Source organism: Lactuca virosa, chromosome 6 (genome assembly GCF_052849685.1).
Source record: "Lactuca virosa cultivar CGN04683 chromosome 6, Lactuca_virosa_CGN04683_v6, whole genome shotgun sequence".
NCBI classification, from domain to species: Eukaryota; Viridiplantae; Streptophyta; class Magnoliopsida; order Asterales; family Asteraceae; genus Lactuca; species Lactuca virosa.
In genome coordinates this window covers 154,284,771-154,301,076 of record NC_136431.1, presented here as the reverse complement: position 1 = coordinate 154,301,076, position 16,306 = coordinate 154,284,771, and the positions used below count along the sequence as shown (strand labels likewise).

The window sequence follows — 16,306 nt, the reverse complement described above, 5'->3', positions numbered from 1 at the left end:
ATATATATATATATATATATATATATATATATATATATATATATATATACCAACTTCGAGTCTGTAAGTGTAAAGTACTCCATTTGGTTTTTTTTTCCAGAACCAAAATTACTAAATTCCTATTATATTATAGTTTTTAAAGCTTTTTGTACAAAATGCAAATAAGGTTTTATTTGGAAATAGCAAGTTTGATTCTTATTATAGCAAACTTTTCACATTTACATTTTTTACCCTAAAATAATTTTAATTAAACAGTTTTTATCCTTCATAATTTTAAACTTAAATTATTGGTAATTTTAAGTTACAATTTTGATCTCTTGCTATATTTTAAAGCTATATTTTTTGTCCCTTACATAATTGTTTTTTATAGTTTTCATTTTTATTAATATTACTTTTTTTATTTAAACGATGATTAATACGTTTAAGATACATTTTCAAACTTCATTTTGTATGCCTCATCCATACATAATTTTTTGCTTCGAAACCTTATTTTATACTTTTATGATTCACTTTGTAAAGAAGTTTTTCGCCACAACACGCATAAATTTCTCCCCAAAACCTTATCCATGTCGAGATGTGTTTTTCAACATATTGGGCTTCCGTATCATCGCGGACGGTTCAAACCCTAGTTTTAATTAAATGATTAAAAATATAAAAGTTTAAATTTAAATAACATCAAACTCATCCGAAATGGATTCGCCTTGAAAATAGATTCTCCACTTCACCTAAAACGATCCACGGATTCATCTTGAATGGATCCACAGTTAAAATGGATCTGGATTCATTTTCTTGAAACGTGCACAATTTGTTGTGAGAGATGCTCGGGAAATGGTACATGGGACGGTGTTCCCGCCCTTCCCATGCTTGCGAGTTGCGGCAGCCTTCTTCATTCTCTTAATTGGGCCTGGTCTCAAAATTTTATACTAGGTTAAATAGGACGGTTATAAGCCCCGGCTCTTTAGCCCAAACTTTTTAGATTTTTTTTAGTGACTTAATTAATAAGTAAATATTTTTAAGAAATAATAGAACCTTTTAACAAAACCTATAACTGGCCATTTTAATTGGGTGGCAGCCTTAAGGAGTCAGACTTGTCTTAATTGTAACCATTAACCAAGCTCGCTGGAAACAAACCAAATTATTTTCAACAAGAGGTTATAATCAAGGGAAATACAACTACTACTAGTTGAGAGCTACAAGAGCCAAAAAACAACACACAAATGCAACATAAAGACACTCTAAATCCACAATTTCTGAAACATATTGTGTTATTAACCGTTTTTAACGTAACCAATCAAACTCATATATAGTATATAAGTTTCATAATGAAGGTAAGGTTCTCAAATCTTGCTGGCAAAGTCAAGACCCTCTTTGGCAAGCACGTCTAGGCTGGAGGCTGGTGGTTGGAGTTTGGCTACTTTGGCTATGGCTTGGTTTTCCTCAGGTGCACCACCTTCTAGAAACACACCCACCACCTTTCCATTGTTGATCCAGTATGACCCGAACTTTGGTTTTGCTGATGACGGGTCGTGGTCACCGAAGATGACAGAGTCACCGACGTTGTCACCGTAAAATTGCCATGACAGATCGAAGGAACGCGAGTAGAAGTATGGAAGGTAATCGTAATCTGCGATTTCTTTTCCTTGCTCGCTTGCGAAAATCGCCTGTTTAAGTAAGTTGGAACAAAAAGATTTCAGTCGAGCTAAATGGAAGAAATAGCAATGTATTTTTGTATTATATTTATAGCATCCTATTTTTATTTAGTTTAATATTACAATGTTAAACTTTATTTATTTTTTTCTTATTAAGGCTCTGTACTTTAAAAAGTTTACTGAATTGCAACATTGTACTTGAATTTTTTTTTTATTAGGAGATTATACTTTGAAAAATCTAACCCAATGTACTAATGAAATTGCTTTAAATTTGGATGGGATTGGTTTAATCATGTGGATTTTCAAAAGTACAATGTTGTAATCAAAAGAAAGTAAAGTAGGATACTATAAAAAAACAAATGGCTAATAACAAAAATAACCAAATAAATGACCACAATTCCTAAATTAATAACAAAACGATACCCTTTTTCTTATGCAAATTTGCTTTTCCCAACAACATTTTTCTTGAAAATGACCCGTTCCACAAAAATTGATGTCAGTTTCATGAAATAAAAAATAATCAAGCTTTTTTTTAAGATTTTTCTAGCAGGGACCAGCTATAAAGCAATCCGAAAAAAAAGTTATTTTGTGAAATACGTGGCTTTTTTTGTGATAAAAGTTGAAAAATTGATGTCATTTTGGGATATGATATTTTCCTTTTTGGTCTTTAGTGATTAGCCCATAAACAATGTCTTGCATTTAGTCCAACTTTTTTTATATAAATTGCATAGAGAAAGGATAAAGTCAGTTTGGATTTGATTACCTTGACAGCTTGTTCTGCAGATTTGCGAGAATGGTCAACATGTTCAACTCTTCTGATGTCACCATACAATTTCATTGGGAAAGTAGCAACATCACCAACAGCATAAACATCCGGAACACTTGTTTTAAAAAATCCATCCGTCTGTGATTTAAAAAAAAAAAAAACAATTCAAATCTGTCAGTTTTTGGAGATGTCATACTCATACAAAAAAATGACCAAATTAACCAATCCTCGGTTCCTATTAGTTATGGCTATTACACAAACGAGAGATTAATAATAATTAAACAGTAAACACAGACCTTAATTCCACCTTTCTCCTCTTCAACCTGTCCTTTGAATAGACTGATGAGGGGCCTTCCTCCAACACCAACCACCACAATATCTGCTTCAAGCACCCTTCCGTCCTTCAATTTAACTTCTTTAACCTGAAAATTAACAATGCACTTATTAGACAAATGCCCGAATTTCATAAAAACACTCTAAGTTTAGATTATATTTTTTTGTTTCGGTTTAACCACCCAAAAAATATTTTCCAATTTTAACCACTAAGACCGAAATAGTTTCCAGGAAATCATAACACTTACAACTTTATAAAAACCAAAAAATCCAAACTATAGCAGTTTTTTATAGAATCCAAAGTTTTATAGTTACCTGGAAACCCCTTATACCCAGTTACATAGGTTTTTTCCAGGAAAAAAAATCAAAGACTCAGTGATTAAAACAAAAAACAAAAAATTCAAACCACAGTGGTTTTTGACTTTTTTTTAAAGAAAAAATTGTGTAGAGAAACCGCATAAGAAAAAGAGAATTAAAAAGATTTCAATTGCATGAGTAGAAATAACAAACCTCTCCACTGTCATTACTGGTAAATCCAACAGCAACTGTACCCTTGATGATACTGACACCCTTTTTCTCATAATAACTCTCATAGAAAGCAGCAATGTCAGCAGTGAATAGACGGGGCACTGAAGTTAAAAGAATTACCCCTAACAGATGATTTTCCAAAAAAAAAAAAACTAAAATAAAAAAATCACATTGAGATGAAATTTGGTTGACTTACTGCACCATGGTTCAGGGTAAACCATTTTAACATCAAAATTGTTAATTTTGAGTACTGCACTAAGTTCAAGACCAATGTATCCTCCCCCAACAACCACAGCTGTTCCATTTTTCTTTGCTTTGATAGCTTCCACAAGTTTATCAGCATCATCAATCTCTCTCAAGTAAAGAATGTTCTTGGCACTAGCACCTTCTACACCAAAGTCTGTCAGCTTCAGAGTCTGCAAATACCAACATACTTTCACTTAATTCTTTCTTATAGCATTCTACTTTCAACTTTCTTATTGGAAATTACAAAAGCAGTTTTCACGGGTGTATTTTTTTTTTAAGTACAATGTCCTGATAAGAAAATTTGAATTTTCACTTACTGTGGAGCCAGTGGCAATGATCAAAACCTTATATGTGAAGGTTTCTCCAGCTGCACTAGTGAGAGTTTTTGAAGCAAGATCTGCTTTCACTATTTCTGTGTTCAGGATCAAGCTTATTCCTGTAGAAGAAACGCTTGATGGTTATAGTTAATTAAAATTAAAGTATAATTCATGTGGACGCCACATCATTGCTGAATCAGCATGGTAAAGGGTCAAACTAGTCAAAAATTGTTTGAGTGAATAAATGAATATATCTGATATATAATTGTAAAGTTTTATAATTACATGACAACACAATACCTTTCTCTGTGTACCACTCTGGTAGTAGTCTCTCTCCTCCACTTCCAACACATGTATGAAAACCTGGAAGTCTGGCAGCTCCTGAAAATTAATATAGATACATAAGAAATAGGAGTAGTTAGAACACTACATAATATGTAGTTTAATCCACATTAAATCATTAAAATTTCATATTCAGTGATAAAGAAAGACTGAATAAATAAATAAATAAAGTACATTGCTATTTCTTGCATTTAGTCTTAAAAAAATAGGCAGCCAATAAAAAATGGCTTACCCTCAGGGAACAAATATGCCTTGCTTAGTGCAGGGCGTTCATATGGAGCCACCTAGAAGGACCAAAAACAATGGTTAGAAAAACCATATAAATAGTTCTACATGATAAACTTTTTCTTGCAGAATAAACTTTATTTAAAAAAAAATGGGAATTTACTTAATAAGAAGAGAGACATTGAACCAAATCAAATTCAATACATGTCACATATAAAAGGGACAACATGTAATTTGCTTCAAGCAATCTATTGAATTGGATTAAGGGTTTTAATGAGTGTAATAGGGGGTGTATGTGTAGTCCAATAAACACTTTTCTAGTTTACTCTTTTAGTTTAAACCATCAAAAATATGGTGATATTTGTATACAGAAAAGTGAGGAAAGAAAAAACATAAGAAATTAAAGATCCCATTAAAAATATGATTAAGCTAGAATTTCATGTATTACATGTTTCAACAACTATATATGCATTATCCACAGTAAGGTGTTGTTTCTTTTTTATTTAAAGTACTAAATAGAGGAGAAGACTTAATCTGGTAAGTTATATATATCTGGTAACCAGGTTTTCCCAATAAGTCCTAACTTTTTACAATTTTCATTTTATAAAATATTTATTAAACAAAAAGTATAAGTAACATAGAGAGGCAAAGATTGATGAGCATACCGCCTCCTTTGAAATGATTGCTAGCTCGCCTGGTTTGACTCCTTGCTTTGCAAACTCCCTTGCAGCATAACCCTGCATGTACAATGGCAATATAATTAGGCTATTTAAAATAAGTTGGTGGTGAACTGAAACAATAAGAGCCAACTGCACATAAGAAAATGGAGATACAGATTATAAATTTACAACAAACAGAAACTGAATTTCCATTAAAGATAGATATATCTTCAAGCTGTAAATCTTAATTCAAGAAATGGCCTACAACTCAAAGGTACTGCCAAAATTTAGTAATTTCCAGGTGTAAAATATATATGCTCTTCGAAAAATTAGCAACACTGATTTCCAATTGTAGTTTTGCATATAAATATTTACTTAGTTATAAGTTTTTTCTGAAAAGTGAAAGGATGCCTATCTACTTTGATGTTGAAAAATAGGCTCACAAACCTAAACTTTAGTCAAAACATGTCTCCTTTCTTGAGACAAGCGAGAGGGATTACCAAAGTTCAGAAGCAAAAGAACCATCAGAAACAGAAAATATATCCTCAATTACATAACCCTATTACAGATTTATGTTCCATTAAAACTAAGGTAATTAATTCAGATGCCCACCTAACCATAGAAAGAACTAAACTTCAAATGGGTTACTTTATAACTTCCTAAAGAAAGCAGATTATGGACATCCCAAGGAAGAATTGTCGACTCCATAATCCATATAGCAAGGAATACAAACCGAATACGGAACAAAATTTAAGATCAATCTTGTGTTTCGAAAATATTTGGTCCGAGTGTGTGACGTAGCACATAGAAGATTTTTCAAACTCCGTACATATATGTTCACACTAATCCTTCTTGACGATTCTCCGCAATCCAAAAAGAAAGCATCGATATACGGCAAAAGTACAATCTCAATTACATACTCCTACTAGAAATGTATTAAAAGTGTAGTTTATATCCTTGTACATACATCGGTATAACTCGTTAAGAGTACAATAGAAAATGAGATTAAAAAACAGTTTTCAGATCTCTATATTAAACGATGATCGTATAATGCCCAGACACTTAGTCCCTCTGTACACTTAAAACAGTCTACTAAATCGTAACCTGTTTTTACCTAAAAAGTAATAAGCTACAGAATCAGTTATAGAATATCGGATTACTAGAATTATTAGGAAAGAGAAACGTCGAATAATAATAATGAGAACTATGAAAAATAAGGATGATCGATGGAGACTCACAGCTGAGACACCGCCGCCGACGATCACATACTTAAAAGACTTCTCCGCCATTGAATTTGATGATGGCTATCGGTTTCCGATCAAGTAATGTATTTGGACAGGTATTTAGGAAGTCGGAATTCTAGAAAATGGGATTGGCTGGATCGGTGTATATAGGGGAAGGTGAGACATAAAATCCAATGAGACGTGGACGCGTGGATGATAATCAACCGTGTTAATTTTGTTGACCGTAGGATCACCACGACTGATTTTTTTTTTTTTTTTTTCATTTTTTAGGAGACATACTGAAATCAATCCTTTCAACAATCATGTAATTTTCAACATCAGAATCAGAATTTACATTTTAGAGCATCTCCAATCTCCAATGTAATCGACATCAAATTGGCTTTTACCACTGTGTCATCAAACTAACTTTTACAGTTTTACCACTGAACACAGTGTATATTCAACATAATAAATTAAATGTTTTTTTAATACATCTAACCTATTTTTAATCAATCAAATTTTATTTTACTCTATAATTATAACTAAATATTAATTTCTTATTATTTTTTAACTAATTAACTCCTTTTAATAAATATTAAGTAATATTTATTATTTTAATATTGGTATTAAATATTAAATTTTTAATTATCTCATATCCTAATAAATAAGTAGAATCGTGTCACGTGTCATTCTCCAAGACCCCCAAGATCGAGTTTTCCCGCTCATTTTATTCAGCTCTATTTACGTAAATGCCCTTCACTCCAAATCAAACAGATGCAATAAATCCGGAAAAATCCGGAAACAACTGTATTCAAAATATACAACCAATAAATTTAAATGAATAAAAGTTATGAAAATAATTTGAAAAAATAGGTTATTCAAATTTCAAATTCGAAATTTCCGATTTAATATGGAAGTTTGTTTATTGTGATTGCAAATAAATAATTTGCAGTGATTAAATCCCAAAAAATCTGCACTAATTTATCAAATACCGAAATATATATATAATACAATTATACCATCTATATGCTTCTTTTGTGTTGACCATTCTGCTACATAGAAATCTTTGCAAACGTTATTCTTCTTGATTCTGCAACGTTTCAATAATCAAATATCAGGTTAGTTCTTTAATTATGTTATGATCGGCTTCTTTTTGTTAGAATTAACAACCAGAAATCAAGATTACCAATGTTTTTATGCTCTTCATGATCTGATTTATCAGTTTCTGTCATGTTGCCATTATATGAGTGACCTTCTTCTTCTTCTTTTTCTTATTCTTCTTAATCATCTTCTTCTTCTACCTCTTCAGTTAAAAACACGAAAAACCTAATGAACATGAGAACTTGATTTTGTTAATAAAAAAAATAGTCGGATTCAGATCCAAAGCTTTAACAGTTACAGTATGTTTTTGTTTGTTTTGCTGTTACGTTTACTTTGTTTTGCTGTTACTGTGAACCTAATTATAGCATTGTACTTTCTATGTACATTGCTTTAATTATGAAGTTTGTATAAAGATACTCCAGTAGGCCGGATATTCAGTTTTCATATTTATCATTTATTTTCCTGTTTATTTGTATTTCATTTGATTATAAAAAAGTTTTATTGAATCTGAAAACTTATATCATTCGTTTTTCATATTTATCATTTATTTTCCTGTTTATTTGTATTTCATTTGATTATAAAAAGTTTTATTGAATCTGAAAAATTATTTCATATGATTTACTTGTATTTGTACTTTGTTCAAATATAACGTTTTTAACATAATATATTAATATACAAATTACTTAAAAAACAATGTGAACATATAAGATTTGTTTAGAATAAACAATTAAATGAATTATTGGTTTTTGTCATGTGCTGATTTATAATTTCTCTGTTTTAGTCGTTAGTTAAGATGAACAAACAGTCACGAAGGTTACTATTTTTGAATGAACAATTAAATGAATAATTGGTTATTCGCATGTGCTAATTTATAACTTTATATATTATTTTACAAAAATGCTATTTGCTTACAATTCTATATGGTTTAAATTTTCTTGCAGAAAATGAATATAGGGAATAAAGTTTACCTAAATAACATTGAGCAGATGGATGAAAAATCACATATCAAGGTTCGGGTGCTTAAATTTTGGAACTTTGTCAAAAATAATAAAGTTTGTTCAATTGAAATGATCATGATGGACGAGGAGGTTTGTTGTATTTCGTATATTTTTTATACCTCATTCAATATTACATATGTTTCAACAAAATAATAATTCTTATTTATTTTTTTTAACAGGGTACACAGTACCATGCTCGTGTCTTCAATCATAATTTCTCCAGATTTCGTCATCTTTTAAAGGAAGATGAAACTTATATAATTATAAAACCCAATATGGCTGCTGTTACTAATGGTTTTAGTTATACAGGTCATAAACAAACCTTATATAATTATAAAACTTTGGATTGGAAAAGCATCCTAAAAAAATGTGATGATTTCTCGGGTCCGGTGAATGGATTTATGTTTGTTGGTTTTAATTCTATCATAGAACAAACATGTCCAAGAGACACATTCTTTGGTTAGTTATTAAATTTTATTCGAATCATTTTTTATCACTTGTGTTCTTGGTTATACATTTTATTATTTAAATATTATAATATTAATGCAATAGTTTATCTTGTGTTATCTATTGTGTAGATGTTATTGGACAGATCGTGTCATTTAGGCCTCTTGAAACTTCAAATCCTGTAGCATCCAAGCATTATATAAAACTCACTCTTAGCAACCTAGAGTGAGTTTATATTTTTTAATTTCTTTATTATCTTTAATTAATCACAATTTAATATTAATAACTAGATTCATTGTTTATTTAGTTCTGTACATCTGAAGGTTACTATTTTTGGAAGTCAAGCATATCAGATGTCAGAATACCTAAAAAATAACCCGACGGTTAATTGTGTTGTTATAGTGATGCAGTTTTTGAAGCTAAACATTTGGAATGGTTTGTATTCACTCTTTATATATACATGTTTATAATTATTGTTTTTCTATAGTTTTTATTAATTTGCTATACTTTTTTTACAGGAATTGGTGAAGCTAAAAGTCATTTTGAAGTAACGAAATTGTTCATAAATTCTGACATTTACGAAATTAATGAATTTAAAAAAAAGTTAGTTTCCAATTGTTTTTTATTTGTTTATAATGTATTTTAACTTAAACAAACACAAATCCTAATATTTTTGAATTTAATTTAAACATTACAGATTGAAATGTGATGACAATGTCGGTATTCCTGAAAAAAGCATAACTACACTTCAAAGCTACTCTTCTTCATATACAGATGACTTTAAAGGCAATTTTCCATTAAAAACAGTTTGTGAGATCACCGAACCACTTAAGGTATATTGCATTATTTGATATGTTTTACATTTTATTTTTGCACAATTTATTTTAACAACTTTTACATTTTATTTGATACAGGAAATGAAGTTTTTATTAGTTGCTTCCATTGTTAATATAAGGCAGAATCTACCATGGTATTATGAAGCATGCAACAAATGTGGAAAAAAAATAACCCCTGTTCCCAAAGCCAATCATTCGTATACCGACCCTGAAAAAATTTCAGAAACTGTTGTTGTCGAGTGTACAAATCCACATTGCAAAAAATCGGAATTTCATACAGTTATAAAGTAAAAACATATTTATTTATATTAATTGTTTCAATCTTTCAACAAAATTAACAATGACCTAATTTTTTTATTTTAGGTATATAATTCCAATCAACGTACAAGATTGTACTAGCACCATTGGATTGACTCTTTTTGATAGGGAAGCAAAGAGGCTGTTAAATATAAGTGCATACGAGTTGAAAAAGATACATGAAGCGGTATATTATTCATATCTTAAAATCAGAAAACATTTACTTTATTTTTTAATTTATTAAAATTCATCTTACAGGCCGGAGACATTGATGGACTATTTCCAATACAACTTAAAGTGTTGAAAAACCGCAAGTTTGGTTTTCTTGTAGATATTACAGAATACAATGTCAACAACTATAATAATATCTACACTGTTCTCAAAGTTACAGAAGATATGTCCATTGTTTCTGAATTGGAAAGTAAAATAGAACTTATGGTACATAACATTTTACTGTTCAACATTTATAATTCTTTATAACGATTAACATATTTCCATTCTATTTTCTAGAGTATTCAATCTGTCTCCTTAAATCAAGTGCCTTTGGAATCAGATGATGTTGTACAGCCTGTTCAAAAGGTTTTTCAATTCGTTTTATTAACTTTTATTTATATTTAATTGTTCCAATTAAATACTTATTTTTTTAAAAAAAAAATTAGGATGTGATCTCACAAACAAATGAAAGTTTTACACCCTCAACAGTTGATAAATCAACCGCAACAAGTCCTAGCAAAATATCAACTGATTTGAAGCGCAACCTCCAAGAAATTTATGACGTTGATTCTGGAGATGATTTAAGTTCAACTAAGGCTAAAAGAAAATCAATCGGAGAGGAAACTCCACTCTTAATTCCAAAATTGGAGAAGCGAGTTGGTTTTGGTTATAACACACATTTAATATATTTTGATAACTTGTTTTGGTTTTAAAGATATTTTGATTGCTTGGTATGATTTTTATTTTTGGATATTTAGGATGTCAATTATTATTGGTTTTGAATATGTTTGGATATTTTTATTTTTTTAAAGTGGACAAGTTAGTTGGTTTTGGTTTTAACACAAATTTAATATATTTTGATGTTTATTTGCTTTTAAAGATATTTTGAATTTTTTCGTATTATTTTTATTTTTGAATATTTATGATGTCAATTATTATTACTTGGTTTATTGACGTATTAATGTATTATCAAAAAACTAATTTGGCAGTACAAATTCATGATATCTACATTACCATTACTAATTGTTATGTTATCTAATTGTAAGTTGCAGGGGCAACTTCGGTATATATGTTGTGTTTCATGTTAATTTTATATTTACAGATATCTACCCGTAAAATACAAATATACTAATATAATTACGTGAAAAAAGAGTCATTTTGTTGTGACATTTCTGGCAGAAATTCACATATGTCATCGGCTTCAATGTATTATAGATGAAGATCGACAGTTTGAAACTATAGGAATCATTAATTTATTTTTTGGTTTTGATTTTCTATTGTTTTGCGTTTCTACCTTTTTAGATTTGATTTTTGTATTTTGATTTCCTAGCTTCGATGGAGGAAAAGGATTGTCCTTTTAAAGGGGATTGTATTTTGTTGATAACATTATCAATGTGCCAGGGCATTCAATCATGTTTTCTTAGGTTTTATATAAATACCACCATCTGCAATGTTTTCTTAGGTTTTATAAAAAGTTGAATAAGATACTAAGAAAACTAAATGTCTCCTCTACTCCATCCATTACGTTTTTAATCATATTAGATCCCAGAGTATGTTCTAAACAGGATGGTCATGAAGAATCAAGGACTGTAATTAAGGTTGTTGCTATAACAGGTAATTCTAATTCTCTCTCTTATTTTGGTTTTGTTCTTATTTATATTTATATGATGGCTAGGTTCTTATATAAATAAAGATATCAAACTTTTTAATCAGATGCACATTTTTAATTAAATGTTACCCGATTATATTAAACATTAAATATAATGGATTTTCGGACGAATTGTTTAGTTAACTCGCATTAATCTGTATATTGAAAGATATATCAACTAATTTGTTTGTCATCTGTACTACCTTGAAATTCATAAAATACATTTATTTTATATTTTCCTTTTATTTATTTACAATATGTTTTTATTTTTTTGGTTGTGGTTCTCTAAATAAAAGTGGATAATTCTAATAAACTAAATAATAATAGTTTTTCCTTCTATTTCTTGGTTGGTTGTTTTAGTTATTTACAATATGTTTTGAAATTCGTTTGTTGGTTGTATTCAAATGAATTTTTGTTATGATGTTTATTGAGTTGAATAATCAATTTTATAGAAAAAAATTGCGCTTAAGTTTGGAATGTATCGAAAAAAATTTGGCTTGCAGTTTTTGTCCTTATTTTATTTTAGTATTTCATAATTTTTTGGCCATGGGTCATCTATGTTAAGAGCGTATGAGTTATTATTATTTTTTTTAGAGTGTTCATCTTTCCCTTGGACCAAAACTGAAAAATATAGCATACAATAAGGATCAAATTTGTAATTACTTTTTTTTTAATAAAAACTTATATAACTTTTATTATGATGTTTATTGAGTTGAATAATCAATTTTATAGAAAAAAAATTGCGCTTAAGTTTGGAATGTATCGAAAAAAATTTGGCTTGCAGTTTTTGTCCTTATTTTATTTTAGTATTTCATAATTTTTGGTCATGGGTCATCTATGTTAAGAGCGTATGAGTTATTATTATTTTTTTTTACAGTGTTCATCTTTCCCTTGGACCAAAACTGAAAAATATAGCATACAATAAGGATCAAATTTGTAATTACTTTTTTTTTTTAATAAAAACTTATATAACTTTTATATCTTCACATTGTTTTTTAAGTAATCTGTATGTTAATAAATTCTGTTAAAAACGTTATATTTGAATAAAAAAAAGATACATACAAGTAAATCATACATTTCTCTCATGTTTGCACCATATATAGTATATATGTATATGTATATCCTCTACAAATTTCGTCTTTTTAAATTATTGTTTCCTAATTTTGTTTAATCCCTATTTAAATGCAAATCCTATATTAAAATTTAATTGATTTGTATTCTATTAAATCCCATAAAATCTGGAACACAAATTTATCCAATAAAAATTCAAAAACAATAAATTCATAAAATCTGGGAGTATATTCTGAAGATATTATGTGAATAAATTTATATCTATAAATATACATCAGAACGTGAAATCCATGATTTTGAAATTCCTCATTCCTCTTCTTTGTCTTTCAATTGCGTCTGCTTTTCAGTTTAAAGCCCTCTTACTTCCTGCAAGATTGTCATATTCATATATCAGGTTAGTCTTTGATTTGTAAGTAACATTGGTTTATGTATGGATTTATTGTTGAAATATGAAAGTCAATCGATTTATTGGATTCCAAATCCATACTCATTTGCAACTAAATGTTGGAATGGAATTGATTTCCAATTCCAACCAAACTAAACAAAAACATCGATCAAAAGGCATCTTGACTAGGAAAATATTATGTACCTTGTAACATTCCATCAAGATCTTGAAGCCCTAAACTTTTGAAACAACGTTTTTGAATCTCTTCATTTGGCACAATATATGCAAATACTCCAGCAAATCAATTTAATCTCCTGTGAAACAGATGTCACAAACCGATTTTTAATCAAAATATGTACATACTCGATCAAAATGTGTTACCTCTTCTAAATAGACATTCATTCTTACTAACTGTAACACGCATGCTCGAATAGATGTTTAGTATCAATAATCCAATTTTAATCATCAACACTTTTCGTATATCGAACGATTTTATCTTCATGGTTTCCAAGGAGAACTAGGGTTTTACCCCCTGATATCATCCGAACGCAAAATTGGGTGAAATTGGGGAAAGATCAAATGGAAATGGAATAAGCCCTAGGTTGGAAATAAGGATGATGAGTGGTGATGCACATCAGGGAAGGAATTGAGGGCTTTAGTGGAAGAAGGAGAGTCGGGGTTAGGATCGTTCTTTCTCATACTCACGGAGACTAAGTCGGAGGAGGAGAGGTCATCGTAGATGAAACCTTCGAGGTTCAATTGCATGCGTTGTTGAACGCAATCGATGGTGGGGGAATCGAGGAGAGTCGTTGAGGGTTAACCGGCGACGACCGTCTATGGCCGGTTGGAGTCCATGTAAACAAACACCCAAATACAAAATATCTGTGAAACCAACTGGGTTTTAGGCTCACTGATAGGAAAACACACACAGAGAGAGAAAGGTAGAGAGAGTGACTGATGAAGAAGACGTCTGTAGAGAGAGAGTTGTTGGGAGAGCATTGCGATTTCTTGACCGATTTCTTTCTGCATATACAAGACACGTTACGAGTCACAATGCTTGTGGATATCGACTATTATTTAGATTCGACTCCGAGCCATATTTAGCTTTGGATCTGACTCCGACTCATGTTAACTTTAATATAATTATTTAGATTCACTTTTATACAATATAAAAAAATATAAAATTTCTATTTTATATTATTTAAAAATTTATAAATATTTCAATTGACTTATTTTTGAAAAAAATAATACATGACTAAATTATTATTTGCAGATTTACAAAAACATTTTAATAAACGAATTAAAAAAAATATTATATAATCTTATTGTACCGTTTTTTCCAATACTTAACAAAAATAATTAAGAATACTACAAATTCACATTATACATATTTGTTCGCTATATAAATATTATATGAACTACTGATTTGCTATTACTTAAATATTTTAATTTTTAAAGTAATCTCATTTATCTCTTTAGGTTGCAGACATACAATGCATTCCCTTTCTTCTAAAAAGACTACAAAATTAAATACTTTATACTTACATAATACAAATAATATTAATTTGGGTACTACATCAACACATCTATCTTCAACAAGTACAACGGTTAATACTTTAATGAACAGAAGTAACTTTTTAAATATATTTACATTATTATTATTATTTCTATTTTTTTTACTAACATAAAATTTATTTAAAAAAAATTCACATGTATTAACATAAAAAAAATAGATAAATTGTCAAGTTCTTCGTCCGCTGCAAATCAATATTCTTCGAAATTGGTAACCGATGCTTACAAATGTACGTTTATTTATTCAATTGTATTATATAAACATATTATTTACCTAATTTCACATTTCATATCCTATCCTATGTGTTTTTATGCAGAAAAAAACAATAACATGTACCACATGCAAGCCAGAGAGAAAAGAAGACAAAGAAAAATATATTTAGAAAATAAAAGATCGAAGAAAATGAAAACAACATCGAACGTTCCAAGTACATCAATATCGTATCTCTTAAAAAATATAATTAACTGTAACCGTATTATTATTTTATATTCTATGTTTTACTGTTACTTTGTTTTATACATATCTTTACAAGTTTTATAAGTTGTTGCTATTTGCAGATCAATCAACCAACATTGTTGCTCAAACTCAAAATTTCAACTCATTTATTTCACCTGGAATGCATAATACAACCATACAATACTCTCCTTCCTTTACAGATGTTAGAACTCCTCTATCTAACATTACAAATGTTAAAAATCCATTATCTAACATTAGAAATGATAATTATTTATTGTTTTTAAAATATACTATTATCCATTTTGTATATAATCAGGATATATTTATATATATATATATATATATATATATATATATATATATATATATATATATATATATATATATATATATATACTATTATCCATTTTGTATATAATCAGGATATATATATATATATATATATACATTTTTTTTTGTCAGATAACATCAGTTTCAATAAATATGCCACTTCCAAGTTACCAAACAAGAGACAGTACTATGTACTTTCAAATGAAATGACATCAAAAAATGCGTCTACAGTAACCACTTCTTCATCATCAATCAAGTTAAATCCAGGATGTCATAAATTAAAAACGAAGACAAGACATTTATCCCCTATCCAATTGATTGATTTGACAGAAGATGTAGAAAATATACATCAAGTCAACAATGAAAATCGTATAGTTGGTATCTCAAATGGTAATCAAAAAATAATATCCGTTTTACATTTCAAATACTATGTTGTATATACTTATAAAATTCATTGATATTTTCTTCTACGCTTTTATTTTACAGAATACTTGGATCATGGTGATCAAGATGTTGTATGTCAAACATGTCATGCAAAGTTATGGAGAAATGAATCCATTAGAGGTAAAGAAAAGGAGAACACAGATTATTCATTATGCTGTGCTTACGGCAAAGTTCAACTTCCAGATTTAAAGAAAGCACCCCCAACTTATGAAAGAATGT

General features: G+C 29.2%; 2 protein-coding genes across 2 annotated transcripts; one reads left to right on the top strand and one right to left on the bottom strand.

The window, feature by feature from the left end:
• Positions 1–1,120: 1,120 nt before the first annotated feature.
• MDAR1 (monodehydroascorbate reductase 1) lies at positions 1,121–6,446 on the bottom strand. The gene is made up of 10 exons (XM_079058313.1): positions 6,304–6,446; positions 5,072–5,143; positions 4,414–4,465; positions 4,140–4,220; positions 3,840–3,958; positions 3,473–3,692; positions 3,259–3,377; positions 2,712–2,837; positions 2,413–2,553; positions 1,121–1,661 (listed from the first exon to the last, which is right to left on the bottom strand). The coding sequence occupies exons 1-10, from the start codon at positions 6,352–6,354 to the stop codon at positions 1,338–1,340; spliced, it is 1,305 nt and encodes a 434-aa protein (XP_078914439.1). The 5' UTR covers positions 6,355–6,446; the 3' UTR covers positions 1,121–1,337.
• Positions 6,391–16,276, top strand: LOC145122020 (replication protein A 70 kDa DNA-binding subunit B-like). Its single transcript, XM_079057697.1, has 15 exons — positions 6,391–6,404; positions 6,580–6,613; positions 8,331–8,477; positions 8,567–8,696; positions 8,817–8,846; positions 8,966–9,059; positions 9,142–9,269; positions 9,353–9,437; positions 9,532–9,667; positions 9,749–9,957; positions 10,034–10,154; positions 10,226–10,405; positions 10,478–10,546; positions 10,627–10,836; positions 16,130–16,276. Exons 1-15 carry the CDS (start codon positions 6,391–6,393, stop codon positions 16,274–16,276), a joined length of 1,734 nt encoding a protein of 577 aa, XP_078913823.1.
• Positions 16,277–16,306: the final 30 nt, after the last annotated feature.

Bases quoted from the DNA above. Each gene is read 5' to 3' on its own strand.
- MDAR1 (XM_079058313.1), bottom strand. From the start codon at position 6,354: ATGGCGGAGAAGTCTTTTAAGTATGTGATCGTCGGCGGCGGTGTCTCA. The intron at 3,959-4,139 runs GTATTGTGTTGT...TTTCTTCTACAG, and splicing joins AGAGTGGTACACAGAGAAAG to GAATAAGCTTGATCCTGAAC. The intron at 3,693-3,839 runs GTAAGTGAAAAT...TGGTATTTGCAG, and splicing joins TCATTGCCACTGGCTCCACA to ACTCTGAAGCTGACAGACTT.
- LOC145122020 (XM_079057697.1), top strand. The intron at 8,478-8,566 runs GTTTGTTGTATT...TTTTTTTAACAG, and splicing joins TGATCATGATGGACGAGGAG to GGTACACAGTACCATGCTCG. The intron at 10,406-10,477 runs GTACATAACATT...TCTATTTTCTAG, and splicing joins AAAGTAAAATAGAACTTATG to AGTATTCAATCTGTCTCCTT.